General features: G+C 40.2%; 3 protein-coding genes across 3 annotated transcripts in view; 1 reads left to right on the top strand and 2 right to left on the bottom strand.

Moving 5' to 3' along the window:
• Positions 1–46: 46 nt before the first annotated feature.
• camk2n2a (calcium/calmodulin-dependent protein kinase II inhibitor 2a) lies at positions 47–3,043 on the bottom strand. The gene is made up of 2 exons (XM_032531749.1): positions 2,519–3,043; positions 47–1,920 (listed from the first exon to the last, which is right to left on the bottom strand). The coding sequence occupies exons 1-2, from the start codon at positions 2,685–2,687 to the stop codon at positions 1,850–1,852; spliced, it is 240 nt and encodes a 79-aa protein (XP_032387640.1). The 5' UTR covers positions 2,688–3,043; the 3' UTR covers positions 47–1,849.
• An 8,843-nt stretch (positions 3,044–11,886) lies between these two features.
• Positions 11,887–16,910, bottom strand: mul2 (mitochondrial E3 ubiquitin protein ligase 2). Its single transcript, XM_032531660.1, is given in 7 exon segments — positions 11,887–13,743; positions 14,016–14,247; positions 14,645–14,765; positions 14,865–14,952; positions 15,386–15,530; positions 16,787–16,823; positions 16,826–16,910. Coding segments are annotated over 7 exon segments (1,209 nt in total). The 5' UTR covers positions 16,896–16,910; the 3' UTR covers positions 11,887–13,227.
• alg3 (ALG3 alpha-1,3- mannosyltransferase) overlaps positions 16,841–20,868 on the top strand; it is a 9,391-nt gene continuing 5,363 nt past the window's right edge. Inside the window, 7 exon segments of the mRNA XM_032531659.1 lie at positions 16,841–16,919; positions 16,922–17,113; positions 18,626–18,725; positions 18,832–18,979; positions 19,092–19,252; positions 19,384–19,504; positions 20,194–20,399. Of these exon segments, the coding sequence (XP_032387550.1) occupies positions 16,856–16,919; positions 16,922–17,113; positions 18,626–18,725; positions 18,832–18,979; positions 19,092–19,252; positions 19,384–19,504; positions 20,194–20,399 (992 nt within the window). The 5' untranslated portion in view covers positions 16,841–16,855.

Here is a 20,868-nt window from a genome sequence, read left to right as displayed (position 1 = left end):
ATATATATATATATATCAAAAGCCATACCAAAGAATCACACTAACATGTCCTTTTACCATTTATTAATTCACCAAATACAGTGAAAATGGCATCATAATATACAATGACTCATTCTTAGAATGTCATGACATTTTTGCTGCTTTTTTTGCTTCGTAAAATGATGTTTCATTGTTGAAAATATTAAGGTTTCATGCACAACAAACCATATCCAGTTTCTATAAAGTAATGGTACAAAATAAACAAAATGAAAAAAAAAATTGAAAAAAAACTGTAATGTCCAAAATCGGTCAAATAACAGCGTGTTATTTGAGGATACTCGTAAACAGTGCAATATACTCTAAAACTGCGATTTTCTAACAAATTCATCAACGAAGCTCAAGTCACAGTATACGATTTCTTAATAATAGTTTAACATTGATGTGTGCAAAAAACCCCAGACACATTCAGTTAGTCTTTAAAAAACGCCCGACCGCTGATATAGAATGAAACCAGTCCACCGAAATCTTACACAGCTTCCTCCACGAAGCCTCGTCTCATTCTGTATATCCTCTCTGAAGTAGAAGTATTTTTGTTGATGAATTGTAAGACGATAGACTTAGCATATCATTTAAATAACAAAGATTTAGATATAAAAATACAAATATGACTTTCTTTTGTTAAAAAGAAGCGTGCCAAGGTAAGAGAAGTGGCACCCGCGTTGGCACCGGAGTGAAAGTTCATGCAAAGAGGTGGAGAAAAAACACGTGGAGGACGAAACAACGAATAATCTGCAAAATTGAAACAACCGAATAATGGAAATGTCATTTTTTTCAATCAATTTCATGACGATTATTTTCAACAGTTACTGCAATCTCCACAACTTTGCTGGCCTCTGTAGATATCTGAGCATTTGAAAATGCAAAAAAAAAATAGAAATAGAAGAAATAGTGAGGGGGGGAGGGAGGGGGGGGAGACATGTGCAGGTGTAAAGCAGCTACAAGAAGGTGCTAAGCTGCACCTTTCACCACCGATGGGTGACGCAAGAAGAAGAAGAAGAAGAAGAAGAAGAAGAATGTTGCCTGTGGTTCAGCTTTAATCTGCACCCTAATGCTCTTTAAGGGCCAAAAACAAACAGGGCTTCTACTACAGAACATATTAACATTGCACCATCCTCGGATATATATGTTTTTTACATACAATGGGTCTCTTCTATAGCAGACTCAATGGTTGGGTTAGCAGCAACAGGAATGCATTGGACCAGTGCTGAAAGGACAGCTCCCTTGAATGCACCGTCGCTTGCTGGATCAACAAAGCCAAGCCTAAAGGAAAGGGGGGAGGGGGTTGGGGGGAGGGTAAGGGAGGGTATAGCCTACCTACTGTACTGTACAATTCATTGAAATAGGGCTGGGATTTTTAGCATCCGCCTCCACTTGCAGTATTGTGTTGCTTACAGCGCGGTTGGGAAGGAAGAAGAGATGAAGTAATGACAAGTTCATCCATCATTAAAGCACAGGTTGAGACTCGGAGTCCGCCATCTCAACAGGAAAATCGGGATTCGTTTTGGAGAATTGCCAGCAATCCCATGATAAGTCTTGGTCTTTTCCAGAGCTCTCCACTTCTTTCTTTCTTTATCACTTTCTTCCACATTTCCCTTCCTTTAGCCTTCTCCATTCCCCCCCCCCCCCCCCCCCCCCCCCCCCCCCCCCCCCCCCTTCACCCCCCTCCCCCATTTTGCCTTTTCGTCAGTCACCCCAGCTTCGCTTCGTGCCGTCGCTTTTCTCCCGCAGTCCTCGAACATGCACAGCCGCTTCAAGTGCTTCAAATTCGGTCATCAAAATGAAAAAAAGTCCGCAAGGCGTCGGGTCACGTTTAAACGCCGGGTGAAGACTTGTCTGTCATCCCCTTCAGGACCTCGTCTATCCGGTCGTCCTCGATGACCACTGTGGAGAGACAAGCGGAGAGGACAATGAGACCAGGACAGCAGGACATGTCTATATAATGACTTCATTGTGGATATATTTTTTTTTATAATTTTAATGTATGGGCCTATAGTGGATGGGGAAATGGCGCACTAAATAAAGCTTTTGCAAATAAGAGAAAATGTGCCAGTAGTGCGTGTTGCAGGTGAATACATTAACACAGTACATTAAAGCACTATTGCAAATCCACGACCTCGGGTACGCGCATTTTGTAAAAAACAACTCATTCCCGGGAACGGCGACGAGCCTCGCTCGTTATCCTCACGGTGGAAACCTATTGTTTGGATTGGTACAGCATGGGGTGTGTCCTTACATGGAGGACACGTTTCGTGCATGTATATATAAACAAATGAAATGTCCTCCTGTCCTATCCTGTGTTGCATTTTCAAATGTGTATAATATAACACTAATGAAAAGATATCACATGAATAACAATGTGTGGAGCATCACAATAAAAGTCACTATTTCCCACATTTACCATCACGTAAATAATTCTGCCCATGCATCAGTTACCGTGACAACATGCCGGGTGTCAGGTCTTTATTTAAGCATCCTTTACCTCGCTTGGCTCGGCCGATCTGTCCCAGCTTTGGGGGTCTTTTCGCCTGCGACGCAGCGTAAAAGGCGCTCGAGTCCTGCAGTCCGCAACTAAAGGACATCTGGCTGACCTCGCTGTCCGCCCCGTAGCCGCTCATTTTCCCCTCGTTGTATGGCAGCACCTCGGACATGGTGGCACGACGGAGGATCACCAGCGTTGATTTGGAGAGAAAAAAAAGTAGATAAAAGTGGCTTTAAATGCGCAATAAAGCCGTAGTTCCGTTTTTTTTTTTTTTTTGCGGGTGCAATCTGCAGCGGTTGGTGCGTTGCTCCTGCCGGGATCCTTTTGTGGGTGTTACTCGGTGTGGATAAGGGGCCACCAGCGTCTCAGGTCCGGGTGTTTGTTGTGGTCTCGCCGCGGTCTCCGGATGGGTTGCAGCTGCAGGGAGAGAGAGGGGCAGAGAGGGGTTGTGTTCGCCTGCGTGGAGGGCTGATGTCTGGTGAGGGAAGTGGGAGATCCCGGGATCATAAAGGAAACCCAGGCAGAACGGTGAAGTCATCCATCCGGGTGTGTGTGTGTGTGTGTATGTGTGTGTTTGGGGGGGGGGGGGGGGGTGGGTTAGAGCAGAGCAGTGGAGCAAGAGTGACATCAACAGGCGAGAGATGGAAGTGAAGGGCCCATACTGAAGCAGGTTTCAGGCTGTTCTTAAATGCACCATTCCATAGAAACATGTGGTGTGTATGGTTGAATAAATGGATACCCCTACAAAATAAAACCATTATAGGGTATTATATTCTATCCAAGATATACTATAGGACTATGAAGTCAAGTCATAAACTGACTCAGATAGGCGATTTCTTTGCATGGTACTAAGTACATTTACCCAGTAGGCTGTAAAATTTCCAGGTACTTGTACTAGAGTATTTCCCAGTTGAAGGCTGTTGGGGGAAATCGGACCTGCTGCCCCACATGGTGCCATGTACTGCGTCATCTTTACTATTTAGGGTGAAAAAAGAACTGTGTTATACCAACTGGATGCCACTCTTTCTTAACCCTTCCCCTAGCCCACCGCCTTATTAACCCTTGTGTTGTCCCCCCGAGTCAAAAACTGACCAAAATTTGACATTTTTGTCCCTTTTTCTGATTTTTTTTTTAGTTTTCACTAACACCACCACTAATTTTACACTACTTTTTGGAATTCTTGGTCCAAAAACCCTCATTGATATAGAGTTACACCTAATATTTGAGTTAAAAAAGCAGAAACTATGAATTATTTTTGAAATTTGTGAAAGTGATCAATTGTATTTGCAAAGAGCGTTGTAAGGAATCCAATCCATTTTTGTGGTACTTTGGTTAAAAAGAAACCCATATTTCAGATAAAGACATTTTTTAAAGGGGTCAAATTTGACCCGAGGACAACAGGAGGGTTAAATAACGTTATTCTTCTAGTTTACAATTGTTTTTTTAAGAACATTTTTACTTATCATACAATTTACAGATTAAGGTTTACAGACAAAACATGGGATTTTCTCCCATCATTGAAGTAGTAGTAGTACAGTATGTAGGCTTAGACAGGGAATCAGAGACAAGGATGCCAGTTACTGTCTATATTATAAGATAACAACATATTAAAAAGATAGATAGAAAGATAAAATACCACTTTATTAATCTCACACAGGAAAATTAAAGGGGCGCTCCGCTCTACTTATTATGCACATAATGTACAGTAGAGGTCAGTTTACTACTTATGTTGAGTATACAGTTGTGCATTTTGTCCTCTGTGGGTCTGGAGGAGTTCTAAAGGTGATTAACCTGGATGAGGTCATTGTCTCTGTTTGGTTTAAGAGCCTACAAAGTTGGCTGCATCATGGGAAATGTAGGACTTAGGTTCTGTTGACTAAAACGCTGGATATTTTCTGATTTTCTTATGAATCTTCCGAGTCCCCCGAACATTATGAGTGTGAAATACTGACGTCCCAGCACCGAAATAAAGAAAGAGTGCAAGGACAGATGCATACATGTAAGGATGAGAGAAAAGTAGATCAACACAATAGATCAATATACTGTATTTTGATAATTATACACAATAAGAAGCATGAAAAATAAACCTCACATACAGTACATTGTATAAACTAGACAATAGAGAAATACATAATATGGTCCTGGTTATGTCTGCAGGAAATGCATGTGAATGTCTCATTTCAGGACCATGGACAGAGACAGTATAATTTACACATTAGCTGCACATGGAATTGCGTCATTTTCCCCTGCGTTGTGTTGGTTGCAGCCCGTGTTACGTCCCTGTTCACAGCATATGGCGTCTCATAAAAATGTCAAACAACGAGCTGACAGAGGGCCCATTTTTGGACCTAACAGGCCAGCTGACCCGTCTATAAACATGGAAGCCATGGAAGCGGTGTCCCTCTGCTTCAGCTGCAAGTCTGCATGTCCAGGGAAAGCTACCAGCGGACACTCTTTGAGATCAGTGCTTTTGGAAATTCCATTCAATTCAATTTTATTCATCATGTCAATTCATGACAAGAGTTATCTCGAGATACTTTACAGATAGAGTAGGTCTAGACCACACTCCAGAATTTACAACAGTTCTAGTAGTTTCCTCCAGAGCAAGCGACGGTGCGACAGTGGCGAGGAAAAACTCCCCTTTTGGGAAGAAACCTGGGACAGACCCGGACCCAGACCCAGACCCGGGCTCTTGGTAGGCGGTGTCTGACAGGCCGGTTGGGGTTAGAATGAAGAGTGGCAATAACAGTCCCAAAAAATAGTAGTTTGTAGTAGTTCTTTGTAGTAGTTCGTGGCATAGCAGGGCACTGTGCGGCATTACAAGGCCCGGCAGGACGTAGCAGGGTGTAACAGAGCATCAGAGAACATGTGGCGGGACCGCGGCGACACCTGCTACCATGATTTTGGAGCCTCCCTGATCCCTGAAATGCTCTTGGATTTCCAAGACTCTGCAGAAGCAACATCCTGAAACATGGCCCATGTAAAGCACATTACTGAGTCTTAAGGGCGTTTCTGTTACCCACCGGTTTACTAAGAAAACAAGCATGCTGGCTGCATGTCTTTTTTTGGAGGCGGATTGACCCAAAATGATTGTTTCCATGCATGGAGAAAGCAATCCCAGAACTATTTTCAATTCAGATTTTTCTCTCGTTGAGTCACACTCTATGTATAAAGCTACATAATGCATTGGAGATTGCTAAATCTCCCTTTCTATCTGAGTGTAACTCCCCCCAAGTGATTCATGCAGGGGGTTCACGTGACATCATCAGTCAGCGACACAGTTAGAGGCTGCGGGGAGGGGGGGAGAAATCGAAACTGCTGCCCCACACGGTGCCACGTACTGCTTCATCTTTACTATTTAGGGGGGAAAAACTACTGTGTTATAGACATTTTTGTCTCTTTTTCAGACTTTTAGTTTTAGTTTTTACTAACACCACCTTACTAGTTTTACTACTTTTTGGTATTCATGGTCAATAACCCTCATTTATATAGAATTATACCTAATATTTGAGTTAAAAAAAGCAGAAATTAGGAATTATTTTGACTAGTAGTAAAGATCAGAGGAACGTACAGATGAGTTTAGTCAGGAATGAAAGGGATCCATTGTATTTGCAATGAGCGTTGCAAGGAATCTAATCCATATTTTTGCGGTAATTTGGTTAAACAGAAACTCCTATTTCAGATATAGACATTTTTTAAAGGGGTCAAATTTAAGGTTAAATCCAGTGCAGGGTTAAATCCAGTGCACTTAAGTGCAAGGACACCTCATTTAGCTGCCTCTGTTTAGTTCAATTGATCTTTCTCAGTCCACATGCGGTGATTTCTCCTTCTCTGTCCCCTTCTTTCTCTTTGTCCATCTCTGCCTCTTTAGCTGGCAGCAGTCCTTAATGAGCCGGCTCTCTCAATCAGTCACATCATCTCTTACAAGGGCCCCCGATCCTTAAGAAGTGTGTGTGCGTGTGTGTGTGTGCGTGTGTGTGAGCGCGTGCTCTCGAAGCGCTGCCTCCAATTATAAGTGAATCACTATGCTGAGTCACTCACCTTCTACCCTCGAGCAGACCAGGTGCTGAACACAAACACACACACACACACACACACACACATTGTGTAGGCTATACACACTAGCTTAGGAAAAGCCCAATAACAAGCATAGGGACACACACCGCACGCAGTCATGGACTACATAAAAGCACCGTGTAGGTTCTATTATTTGCTCTCCTCATTATGAACATTATGTTGTCTGTTCTCTTTTGCATGAACATCCTCCAATGGCTCCCTCCTTATTTTACATTTTATATTAATTTATACCTATCAGGGCTGAGTTCGGTCTTGGACTCGAGTCCGGACTCAAGATCGTTTTTCTATGGTCTCGGACTTGTCCGGGACTTGCAAGTACTTGGACTCGTTCTCGGCCACTGGTCTTGCCCAATATGGCTTTTGGTCTCGACCGAGTCCAGGTGTCTTTATTATGTTGATAATAATGTTGGAGGGAAAGTGAAACCCAAAATGACTGTCATGCGTAAGACCTTTTTTTTGTGTCCTGGACTCGGTCTTGACTCAGACTCAAACCTTTTTGGACTCGTTCTTGTCTTGGACTCAAACCTCTTTGGACTCGGTCTTGACTTGGACTCGACTAAGGTGGTCTTGACCACAGCCCTGATACCTATACTTTACTACATTTTGGAGAGATATAGTGTATTTATTACTACTATTTTCTACACAAAACAATGATCAGTTAATAAAATATGATGCATTGTTACAGTTTAAAGGACACATGTGTATCTGAAGCAGTTCACATTAGCTTCACCTCGATGAGCCACAACATTCAAAATCTGCGTACATGTTAACGCACAATAATAATCGTCCAAAAACATGATAATACAACGTTGACAGGCCATACTGCATAAGCATTTGGAGAAACAAAAATGGAGTGTTTTTGAAAGAGTATTGAGTAAAAGTTGACATATTCCAGTCTGTGATTATCCATCAACATCCATTCCTTTCATTTTAGTCTAAATAATTCCTAATTTCTGCTTTTCTAACTCAAACATTAGGTATAATTTCCTAAAAATGAGGTTTATTGACCATAAATCCCGAATACAACTGTAAAAATAGAGTTAATAAGCTAGTTACGTGGAGTTGAAAAGGTCAAAAAATTTAAAAAAGGGTTGAAAAAAGGGACAAAAACGTAAGAAAAAGTTAAAAACATTGATAAAAAGCATCAACTAAAAGTGTTGCTTTTCATTTTGAGAGGAAGACAACACAAGTGTCATTGCTGCTTTATGTTAAGTAAAGGTTCTAAATATATATTCATTTGTCCTAGATTTTTATGCATGTGAAGTGTAGGCTATTAAAAATGAATGGAATAGAGTGGAAATACATATTCTACCTCCTACCTCGAATTTGCACGGCTTCCCTTGCCTCCATTAGATTTCCAGTACTGCTGTAGAAACCAACTGAAGGACCAAACTGATTTATTTTAATATGTAAGCGGTGTGTGTTTCCCTATGATAGCATCCATGTGTGGCTCTCCTCCTCAGGTTTGTTGATGAGAGGAGAAGCGCTGCAGACACACTACTGTCACAAAGTAGGTCACCTACCCCACGTCTCACTGCATGCCCGAAGCAGATGGGGGACAGCGGTAATTGGCACCAGGGACCACGGCACGCTGCGATGGCTCTCTCTCCTGAGATGCCGCACCTCTGCCTTTCCTCCTGCTGTCTGTCGAGTGTCTGCTCACGCCGAAAAAAGCCCCCTCCACTGTGCCGCTCCCCGTCGGGAGCACAAGCACCAGATTTCACGGTGCGCGTGTAGAATTTCAAAGATTTCTCGAAACTTTTTCTGCAGATCTGGAGCCATGCCAGTTTTATTTTACACTCTACCTGCTGGAGTTTGGCTGTGCTATTTTACTTAACGCTTACAAAAGAAATAAAGTGCACTGAAATAAATTATAATGTAGCAATAAAAACTAACATACTACATTTATACATTTTGTACCACAAAAAATCCTTTACTATTACTAAAGCCATTGCTCCGTCTGACTACATCATTTGAGACAAAAGTACAGCTTCTGCAACCATACTAGCAGTACAGTACTGCTAAATGCTAACATGCTAACCACTCTGAACACACACAGTGCAATATTTAATATTTAACCATTTAATTTCATTATAGTGCAATATTTAGTACTCAGGACTTTTGACACACCAAACTATATTTCTTATACAAACCCTCTATCTTTCTACTATTTTATCTTTTTATATATTATACATTCCCCCCCTTCTTTTTTTCTGCACTACTTACATTTTACATTTTCAAGTTTTCTATTTTCTATTTTTGTATTTTCTATTTTTCTATTTTATAGTTATTTGGTTTTATATTTTTACAGTTTTGTGTTTTTATATTTTTGTATTTTATGTTTTATATTTTATAGTTTTATAGTTTAATATTTTTATATCTTTATATTTTTATCTTTTATATTTTATATTTTTACATTTTTATATTTTATATTTTTATATTTTTATATTTTATATTTTTATATTTTTATATTTTTACATTTTTATCTTTTACATTTTTATATTTTTATATTTTTATATTTTTACAGTTTTACATTTTTATATTTTTACATTTTTACATTTTTAACTTTTACATATTTATATTTTTATACTTTTATATTTTTACATTTTTATCTTTTACATTTTTATATTTTTATATTTTATATTTTGATGTTTTTATGTTTTTACATTTTTATATTTTGTGTTGACACTGTAAAGGGCTTGCTTAAATCTCCTTACACAGGTACTGCTCTTGTGTATAATGACAATAAAGGCGTTCTATTCTATTCTATGTTTACCACGTTCACCACTTTAGCTTAGCATGTTAGCATGCTAACACTTGATAATCCACACTGAACCCAAATCAAATGGCACAATGTAAAAAATATGATAATTACTATAGCCAATCTAATGCTGCCATTAAATCAATAAATGAGGTTTTACTGAACTCCACCCCCTCGGTCTCCACCCCCATCACCACTAATCAGGGTCTACACCCATAAAGCACAGCCAATTAGAGAATAATCATATCATCTATATGGTTTGTCAGCTTTCAGAGTGGATTAAACAGAATATCATAGTGCACATTAATTGCATGTGACTTGGTAAACTGTCCACTGGAGCCAAGTGTCCCTCACTGTCAGCCAGGACAGTGTCTCTCACTACCTCAAGTGAAGAAAGATGGACACCTAGTGGTAGAGGCACCAACCTTTTAACATAATTCAGATCTACTGAAATACGCATAATTACGCCTAAAGTTAATGTGGCAATGAAGGAAAAAAAGCAAATACTTGGTTATATTTCAGAGCTTTTTTTCTTTAATTGAATGTATTAATTCAGGACAGTGCACGTTGATGAAAAATCCAGCAGCAAGACTTAGACTAGACTCTTTATTGATCCTTTTGGGATGACTCCCACAAGGAAATTGAAAAATTCCAGCAGCAGTCTTAGCAAGAAAAAAGAAATTAAAAAATAGATTTAAAAAAAAAAAAAAAAACGACTGTATAAAGACAACAAAATAACACTAATGATATAACAACAATAAGAACATTTGTCAAATAAAACAAACAAAAGACCATAAATTATTATTAAAGTGTCGTGTTGAGTCCAGTATTGAAGTGATAAAGTGATAAAGTGACTAGGTGTGAATTTAAGTCCAGGTGTGCGTGTATGTATGTATGTATGTGTACTGTGTGTATGTATGTATGTGTACTGTGTGTATGCATGTATGTGTACTGTGTATATATGTATGTATGTATGTATGTATGTATGTATGTGTACTGTGTGTATGCATGTATGTGTACTGTGTATATATGTATGTATGTATGTATGTATGTATGTATGTATGTATTGTCCTCGCCCTATTTCCTCCTCCCCCCTAGTGAGTTTGTAGAGTCTGATGGCATGAGGGACAAAGAATCCTTGAGTCTGTTGTCCGGCACTTGGGGAGGAGCAGCCTTCCACTGAACCGGCTCCTCTGGGTGCTGATGACGGGGTGCAGGGGTGGCTGGCATTTTCAGTAATGTCCAGCAGTTTGTCCAATGTCTTCCTCTCGCCACCGTCACCAGTAGTCCAGCTTCATGCCGACCACAGAGCCGGCCCGCCTGATCAGTTTTCCAGCCTGTGGGTGTCCTTCTTTGATATGCTGCCCCCCCCCAGCACACCACAGTGTAAAGAGGACACTGGTGACCACAGACTGTATAACATCCACAGCAGTTTGCTGCAGTGTTGAAGGAGCGCAGCCTCCTCAGAGTACACCGGCTCTGTGTCTTCCTGTACAGTGGCTGCTTTTGCAGATGCAAATTCCATCTAGTCCATTAGGCAGGTTGGAGTTACAGTAAAAAAAAAAACAAGACATTGGATAGTAACTATAGTATAACAAAAGATAAAAAACATTAGTAGATCAATTAGATTATCTCTATATAAACTATTGTTTTTTCCCCCCATTTCACTCCATCTCCTCCAAAAAGCCCATGTAATATTATGCTCCAATGTCTTTTATTCTCTCATTATTAGTTGAACATATCACCCACCCCCACCCCCCCCCCCCCCCCCCCCCCCCACCCCCATGCCCTAAGAGGTCTGTGGTGCTACAGCAATAGTAATTCCTCAAGAGCCAGCTGCTGTTCTGCTGAGAGAGCTCTGAAGAATTTGTCAACGTGAACCTTGTGACAGCGGAGGAAGATTCACGACATCCTGTGTCCTCCACCTGCTCCCTTTTCACGCCGACTCAGGCTGTACGCCCCCCTCTTCACCTGCACCACCTCCAAAAACCCCCCCCCCCACACACACACACACAGATTAGTTTTTCACTTTCTGTGCTTCAAAAAAGAAAAAGAAAACGTTGGTTTTCATCTCTCCACCCGTCTCCATATCCTCTCACTGCTTGTTAGGGATGACAGAAATAGTCAGATTGATGACTAACTACACCCAAGTCTTTTCAGACCCCAGGTGCTGTCAACAAGCATTTGTGCCTATGGGACAAAAAAATAAATAAAAAAAAAGACTCATCATCAATTCCTATCATCTTGAGAGTCCTGTGAAACGTGTATCTATTCAGACGTGAACTCCATTGCTAGTGTTTTAAGAGGAGCAGCAGCCATGCGATGTAACAGCTGCAGATCAGATGTATGCGCATCGTTGAGAGACGCTAAAGATCGGCACATACATACCGAGCATAATGCAGTATTTCATGGTAACCCCAACCATATCTGTATTCTAACATTTGAAGTTGTATTACCGCTCCGTTTCTAAAAAAAATTAGTGATTGGTGTGGTGAGTACAGCTATACATGACAGGAAGTGCTTCACAATCGGTTCAAAGAGTGATGCTTTATTGTTTTCTTTCAACTATCCAACATTTCACACACTCTCGCCGGTTTTTTAGTGCATTAATAACACTCACTTTGTCTTGGCAATAAATGCATCCTTGCTTCAATAACGTCCTGGGACTCAAATACGTGAGTGGTTGAAGCAAAAGCTGTGCTCCTTCTGACCAGACGTAAGTTATTCAGATACACACAGTTACATAAGACAGTAGCAGCCATATAAATTACCATAAGGCACAGAACTAACAGGTAGGAAAATAAACATCGCTGTACGCCTTTTTCTAATTACTTCATCTCCCTGTGTTTCTTATATACAATTACAGATGAAATACCTCACTGAAACTCTGTAGTGAACAAACTGTGTGCACATTATTTTTACATTTCACATTATTTTATACATACAGTATGTTCTTGAAAGACAATCTTTGTTCTTTAGAGCAGTCAGATTGCAGACCAGGTGGAGCGAGCACCAGCCCAGCGACCAAAGGAAAGAGCCGAGATGGCTGGTGGTGGAGGCCAGTCTTTCTGGCTGTCCGCCTGACGACATCCCTGAACTGTTCTATAGACCCAATCCATGGATGTATAATAATAATAATAATAATAATAATAATAATAATAATTGCTTTCTGGTTGTTTACCTTCCTCTATTACACAGAACGCCCAATCAGGGACGAGGAACAACTGGATGTTACTCATCTCATTCACCTAAAACGCACGTTTGATGCTTTGGTATGTCAACACTTTCACAAACGTTGGCGCTTGGAGACAAAACCAAGTCAGTCTGACCGGCGGTGAGATGTTGCTGTTCGATACATTACATTTGGTTTAACAAAGCTGCTAATAAAGCAACACAGTACAGAAAATAAACACGTCTATATTTATATCGCTTCAAACGTTAAAGTTACAGTTGAAAATGACAGCAGAAAAAGACAAATTTGCACATTTTACTAATCTCCAAAATTCCGATCAGCAGCCAGTTGTCTACCTGGAAGTGACTGATGTGTTAGCGCGACGTCACAGTGATTAGGTCTATAGAGACTGAGGGTGAGGACACTGGTTCTGTCATGATGCAGAAATTGAGAAACCCTAATATGTGTATGTAAAGGTTAAATGAGGAAAGGGTTACTGTAAAAATGGAAAGAGACAAAGTAGCAGCAGTGCCTGTCATATCTGAAAAAGCCGTACAAACGTAGGTTCGACAAGGTTAAGTGAATGCCTACAAATTGTCTGTTGAAAAACCAACAGTAAATAGTCACTTTTAGGTGCAACGCTGGTACAGTTTGTGTGGCGCTGAAGCCCCACTGAGGTCACGTGATCACACAGGGGCCTTAGACGTGATAGAGAGGCACCACTCTGCTGATATCCTGTCTGCATATAGGGCATCGGCGTTGTGGCAGGGCCTGGTAGCAGCTGTGGCAGCAGCACACATGCCCACAGTCCAACAGGATACAGTTCCGTGGCTGACTGAGGCAAATCACACAGGCGTTCTCTATGTGTTCCTCTGCCCCGTCTTGAAGGGCCTCAGGGCCCCTTACCGGAGCATGTGCTCTTGGGGCTTCAGCCCGCAGTCTCTCAAATTCCATCCTCTCCTGCTCCCGCTCCCAGCGAAGTTTTAGTTGGTGGTAGTAGCGTCGGCCAACCCAAAAGAGGACCGCTGCCCCTGCCAAAGCAGAGCCAATGGTCAGCGCCTTCCACAGAACCGCCTTGCTCTCCTGCTCTCCCAGCAGGGTGTCAAAGTCTGTAATGCTCAAAAAATACTGGGAGCCGTTAGAAGGGGGTCGGAGATTCAGGGTGCCGTCCGTGTCCAGTATCAACTCGCCCACGCCGGTAAGAGTTGTGCCCACCTGGGGGGAAAAAAGGGGGGAATATTGGTAAAAATGTATCATTAAGACCCGTTTCTGTTAATATTTGCTCTTGTGGTTTGCGAAAAATATTTATACCTTGTCAAAAGCAAATTAATTCTGTCAATCATCCAATTGTTTGTCATATGAAATCATATAAAATCATATAAAATACAATTCCAGTGAAATGTAATCCTGTCAGTTCCTACATTCATTAAAACAATAAATGTATATGTTTATGATGTTCCACATTAGTATCCCATCTAAAAACTGACTTTGAGCATTTCCTCGGTCTCCAGTTGCCCTTTAAGCTTCTCCCCACTGAGGTACTGTCCTATGATGTCCCCCAAGCCGTAGTTGACCTGGTGGAACTTCTCGTGGGTAGTCTCCATGTGCACTCCAGAGGCCTGCAGAGGACACAGGACATTGACTGCGGCCTCATTGGATCCCACCAACACAAAGGGCACCGCGTTCACTCTTTGGTGCAAGACTCGTTCGCTGTCCGCCCTGCAACAGGTAAAGGGAGGAACAACGGGTCTTTTCAGTCTACAGATATGATGACAAAGACAAAAATATGAACTTTGGGGTTGCGTCATTGTTTTATGTGTACATAAACACACAAAAACACCTGAGAAAACTAGTGACATCATTGAATATTCATCACATTGAATGATCTCAGATTGTGGAATTTTGAAAGGGTCTAACGTCCAGTCAGACTATTCTATTTAAGTTCATGTAACTCCTATTATGTACATCTGTTACTTTCTATACTTATCTATATTTATCTCTAATGTTTCTGATGCACTGCTGCAACATCTGATTTCCTCTCACTGTGGATCAATAATGATTTATCTTATATTATCATAATGCCACACTGTATTGTTGTCTTGATAAGAGTTCTCACCAAGTGCGTGACAGCCCGTTCCACACCAGCCTGTGTTCTCTCAACGTGAATTTCTGCAACACCCCGACAAATTCTTTCTGGAAAGGGCTTGTCAGAGGCTCGCCTACTGGTTGCACAGCACCTATAGTATAAATACACATATGATAGAAAATTACGTTGTTTTGTGGGGGAAAAAACATGCTTTCAGATCTCGTCTGATCAGAAACTGTAGGACATTTACCTTCGATGACAGCATACTGTAGACACGCTCCTGGAGTCACTTTCAAAATGTCTTTGAGTTTTCCATCTATGGTGAAGTGTGGAGCATCCTGACAACACGAGACACAGACTAATTTGTATATGCAGTACGCATACAGCAGTACTGCAGAAAGCCTTCAGGTTGTACAAGAAATGGGTTTCTGCCACACAAAAGCCAGCTTATTTATGTAACTGTTCCCCAGCTTTTTGATTTTTCCTTCTGAACTTTTACATGGTCTACTTCTTCAGTCCTAACACTAATAGACACTGCTTCAGTCTCAAGTCCAATAGTTTGAAAACTGGCCTAAAAGATTGGCCTCTGCTCTAAACACACGTAAAGAGGATTTCAAGCAGTATTTTAAAGCTGGAGCTTGTTTACGTGGTTTCACAGCTGGTTCCCTTTCACAGGCTTACACAGCGTTACAAAAACAGAAAATAAGAAATTGCAAAATATAACAATGTCAAGCTATGTTGTATGTTACTTGCAGATGGACCTCAACTCACATCGAGTTTGTCTAGTGTTGTCCGGCTCTTCCTGTAGAGGTAGTAGCAGATGCCTGAGAAGGCGAGGCTGGCCCCAAGACACGCCGCCTCGGTCATCTTCACAGGAAATCCATCCATTCTCCCCGAGTCTCCTCTCACTGCAGACCTGCACAAACATACGATCAAATCAATCAATTGTTTTCTTTATATCATTAACCCTTATCAATTTTTTTTTTTAATCAAGGTCGTGGTCGTCTTTTTCGACCCCCTTTGTGCCTTTCCCCCAATGTTTTTGTCACTTTTATAACGTTTGTTGACTTTTCAGAGTTTTTTTTTTTTTTTTTTTTTAAATTTTCGTGGCTTTTTAATTTTTTTTCTTCTACATTTGTCATTTTTGTTACTTTTTTCGACATCTTTTCACTTTTTTGTCACTTCGTTTGACATTTGTATCTCTTTTTTTCTTTATTTTTCCGAGTCAAATGAAAACCTTTTGGCAAGGTTTCGGTCGTGTCTTTCGACCCTTTTGGGTCTTAACCCACAATGATTTTGTCACTTTTTCAACGTTTTCATCAAGCTTTTTTGAATTTTCCATGTTATTTCCCCAAAATTTTTAAACTTTTTTCCTCCATTTCTCACTTTTTCTCAGAATTTTGTTATTTTTTGTGATATCTTTTACACGTTGTTTTCACTTTATTTGACATTTGTTCACATTTTAGTCACTTTATTTGACATCTTTCTCTCTTTTTTTTTACACTTTTTTGTAAAGTTCTTTCACCAATTGTTTCTTCTCCAAATGCTATAAAATTGACAAAAAAAAACACACAAATTCAATGAAAGTAGTGAACTGATTATTATTATTATTATTAACCCGAATTTCTGATATAGAAACTTTTTGGAAAGGGGTCAAATTTGACTCAAAGACAACAGGAGGTTGATGACAAAACAAGTGCAATTTTGCTGTGCCTATTTTTTTTTAAAAGGTTTGAATAGTGCAGTGGAACATCTCAGTGCTGTCAGTTTTGACGTGTCGTATATCATTGTGTGTATTGTGTACGTCGAAAATGTACGTTGGCTAACTTAATGTCTGTCTTTGTTAATGGTGCCATACAAAATGGGTAGCAATACATTGAAAGCACATGTTCTATCTTATAAGCGTGTCACATAACGTATGTCAGTGATACTATGTTCTTTAAAATGTTAGTTAGCTAGCTAACGTTGCAACGTTAGCTAGCTAACTAATGTTTTAGAAGTTAGCTAGCTGCTAGCCAGCTAACGTTGTTATAGGCAGCAGGGGAACAGCAGTGACCTCTAAACGTTTTAACATTAGCTCTAGCTAACTATATGAACAATTATAATTAATGTCTAAAAGTATATATGTCTTAATTGTCAAGTACGATTAGAAATAAATCGGTTTTTTGTTACCTGTCAGAGAATAGAAGTCTCAAGTTGACATACTCGGTTGTTGAACGGTGTCGTCCGCGTGACGTAGTGATGAAAACATTGCGTGATGACGTACGACAGTGCACGTCATCGTCGGCCTCTTTCCACTCTGTCTCTACGCCGCCGAGATGGCAGGAGGTGTGCGGAAAAAGTCTGCTGTTTCCCCGTCCCCGCTGTGGGGGAAACTTCACGCACTGTGGCAGGACAAACATTTGGTCCTGTTCAAGACGGAATACACGTTACTGGTCGTTTCAGTTTTGTGGTTCCTGGAGGTCGGGATCAACGTGTGGGTCATACAGAAAGTAGCATGTAAGTATCTTCACGGCTAGTTAGCATGCTATGGTGCTTTGCCATATTCTGGACGCATCTGAACGCTAAGGAGCTAGCATTAGCAAGCATACTAACTTACACTGCCACCTGTCAAAGGGAATTTACTGCACTTGCATGGCCATATACAATCGTCTGTTCTCTTCTAGTGTTACGTGACATTCTTTATTTTCAGCAGCTGCTGGCTAAAACGTTATGCAGCTAAATATATGATTTTTACTGGCAATAATCTCAACTCGTAGAGGCGTGATGAATAACGTTAGCAGCCCACTAACTTATATTCTAAGCACTTAGTCTGTCCTCCATGCTATTTTTGACAAATGTACTTATTTGTCTGATGAAAGGCTGTGACAGTTATTAAAAATAAAACGACAGAATATCAAACGTGCCCATCAATATCTTTAAAAGCCGAGTTGAGATCTTCAGTTTTCTTTTTGTCCTATAACAGTCTAAAATCGTAAAGATGTGGGTTTTTGGTCATTGTGTCAAATAATTAATCATAGGACACACCTTTAGACACAGAAGTTTTGATAGGAATTTGTTTTAGTTTTAATAACGTTAGACAAAGACACGTTATTTACAATATCAGTAGAAACATTAAATGTATAATAGGAGATACTAAGGGTGGGAATCTTTGGGCACTTTATGATTCGATTCCAAATCGATTATTGATGCATTTCGATGCAACAGTTTTTTTTTTAATGTACATTTCCATGCGTGATTAAAAAAACCCAAAAAAAAACACATATAAATCTGAGGTTGTTTGATTTTGCCATATGCAGTATTTGTCACACACAAGTTTTAATGAAATGTTTTGTGTACTGAGGTTTTTATTTTGTAGTCCATGTCAGAGGCTCAGTCATGTTTAAAGGTGAAAAATTGGCTTATTAGAAAATGAAACATGAGGTGGTAACATGTAATGTGATAAAGTAGATGAAAAGCCTATATGTGTTTTGCTTAATCAATATCTGTATGTCTTATTAGATCATGTATATACAAAATGTAATATCTATCTCCTTTTGGCCATTTTTGTGGGGTTTTTTTCTGCGCTCTTGCCTAAATTCCAAGTTGTTGTCCATTATTCCATCCTCTTTCAGTCGCTCTGTTTTCTGATTTGTAAATCATATACAGGCTGCATGAAATGGGAAACCCTAAATAAGCTACTAAAAGCTTTTAAGAGGGGGCCCGAGAACAATAAACCTACAACAAATAACGTTCCAACCAAAAACTCAATTTACCATGGACACAATAACGACATTAAACAACAGATAAACGATCCCAGCACAAATTGTAGCACTTACAGGATAATCAACAATAAGAAGAAAGCAGTTTTTCCTTGAGACGTTCCTTGAAGATGGAGACCGAATGCAAGAATTTCAAGTTTTCATCAAGCTCGTTCCAACAGTTGTTTTCCGTTATTTGTCCCGCCCCTAGGAAATACAACGATAACCTTCCCCATCAATCAGGATCACTAATTTATGCTCTTTATTGCAGATACTGAGATAGACTGGAAAGCTTACATGGATGAAGTAGAGGGAGTCATCAATGGTACCTACGACTACACCCAGCTTAAAGGAGACACCGGGCCCTTGGTGTGAGTTTTTTTTTTTTTTTTAAAGGTTTTCAGTGATGTAGGTCTCTCCATCCTATAGTTAGATGTAGTTTTCAGTGCAGGATGAAAGAACACCTTGTTGTTGCAGGTACCCGGCTGGCTTTGTCTACATCTTCACAGCTCTCTACTACATCACCAGCCGTGGGGTGAACATCCGTCTGGCCCAGTACCTTTTTGCTGCTTTCTACCTCGTCACACTGCTGCTCGTCTTCAGGATTTACAACCGGACTAAGAAGGTCAGTCTGCGTGACAAAAGCCTCAGTTACCATGTGGCATTATACAAATTTCATAATACTAATTTCCCTCGACACGCAGTAATTATGTCTTTGTTTCTTCGGATTTCTCCAGGTCCCTCCCTATGTGTTCTTCTTTGTGTGCTGTGCTTCTTATCGGATCCACTCCATCTTTGTGTTGCGGCTCTTTAATGATCCAGTGGCCATGATGCTGCTGTTTGCAGCTGTCAACCTCTTCATGGATGGATACTGGACTCTGGGCTGTGGTCTTTACAGGCAAGAAGCAAAATGCAGATTTTCATCTGGCTTTTCATGGAATGGAGATATATATGTATATATATCAGTGGGTTTTTTTACCATGCGTTACATGATGAAATTACAACTCAATCTTCCTCTCTTTCTGACAGTTTAGCAGTGTCTGTGAAAATGAATGTGCTCCTCTTTGCTCCGGGACTACTTTTCCTCCTCCTGTCTGAGTTTGGTCTAATCCGGACAATCCCCAAACTTTCTCTGTGTGCGGGCATACAGGTAAAATATTCCCTTTATCCGTCCTGTTGTCTTTGGGGCATTTTTGACCCCTTTCCAAAAAGTTTCCATATCAGAAATTTGGGTTTCTTTCAAACAAATTGCTATTTTCTAAAAAAGTAACGTGGATGGATCCCTACAATGCTTGTCACAAGTTAAATACATAATCAGTTCACTACTTTTATTGAATTTGGGTGTTTTTTGTCAATTTTATAGCATTTGGAGAAAAAAAATTTGGTAAAAGAACTTTTTAAAGTGTAAAAAAGAGAGAAAGATGTCAAATAAAGTGACTAAAATGTGGACAAATTTCAAATAAAGTGTCAAAAATGTCACAAAAAGAAACAAAATTGTCAAAAAGTGAGAAATGTAAAAAAAAAAAAGCATAAGCATTAAAAATTTGGGGGAAAACCAGCGGAAATTTCAAAAAGCGCGTTGAAAACGTTGAAAAAGTGACCAAATCATTGTGGCAAAGCCACAAATGGGTCGAATAAGACGACCCAAAACCTTGATAAAAGGTTTTTCATTTAAAATTTGACTCAAAAAAACAAAGATTTACAGATTGGCAGGAAGACAACAGGAGGGATAACAAAACCAGGCACAGTTTTGCTGCCATACTAAGGTATTTTTTCAATGTTGTCCAGTTTTGCCAAGCGTGGTGTCTAAACAACAACAATTCTGTCTCGATATTGCAGCTTTTGCTCGGTCTGCCTTTCCTCCTGGAGAATCCCATGGGTTACATAAGCCGGGCGTTTGATCTCGGCCGCCAGTTTATGTTTAAGTGGACGGTCAACTGGCGCTTCCTGCCAGAATGGTTCTTCTTGAATCGCTACTTCCACTTCCTCCTGCTGGCCGCCCACCTGCTCACCGTGCTGCTCTTCGCTCTCCGCCGTTGGAAGAGGTGAGACAGACATTAGCTGTGCCAAGGGTACTGTTGGCGTTATAGTTTGACAAGAGCTGGAATAAATCGGGGGTTAAAGTCGTGCCAGCAGGCGTTGGCTCAGTCAGTAGTTGAACTCCTCTATTTAGTCCAGATATTGACCCTTGTATCGTATTCGGGTCAAATTGACCCATTTTAAATTTTTTACAAGAAGAAAAATGGTACAAGTTACATTTTTTTTCAACCTGAAAATCAACGGCCTTACCTTATTTTCTGTGCTGAACATGTATTCCTGACTCAATTCCGAAAATTACTCTAGATACGACCACTTTTGCCAAGATAAGAATGATTGCATAGTGGATTTTTAACATGAATTATAACCTTATGACAAAATAGGTACCCCACTTCCATGTTTAATTGTGTTCTACTAGAGACTGATGCGTTCCCTAAACATATATGTCATCTCAATTGTTTGAAATTGAGATAAAGA

The sequence above is a fragment of the Etheostoma spectabile genome, chromosome 12, assembly GCF_008692095.1.
Source record: "Etheostoma spectabile isolate EspeVRDwgs_2016 chromosome 12, UIUC_Espe_1.0, whole genome shotgun sequence".
Taxonomy (NCBI): domain Eukaryota; kingdom Metazoa; phylum Chordata; class Actinopteri; order Perciformes; family Percidae; genus Etheostoma; species Etheostoma spectabile.
The sequence above is the reverse complement of the archived record's forward strand: the minus strand, read 5'-3'. Positions and strand labels throughout refer to the sequence as shown.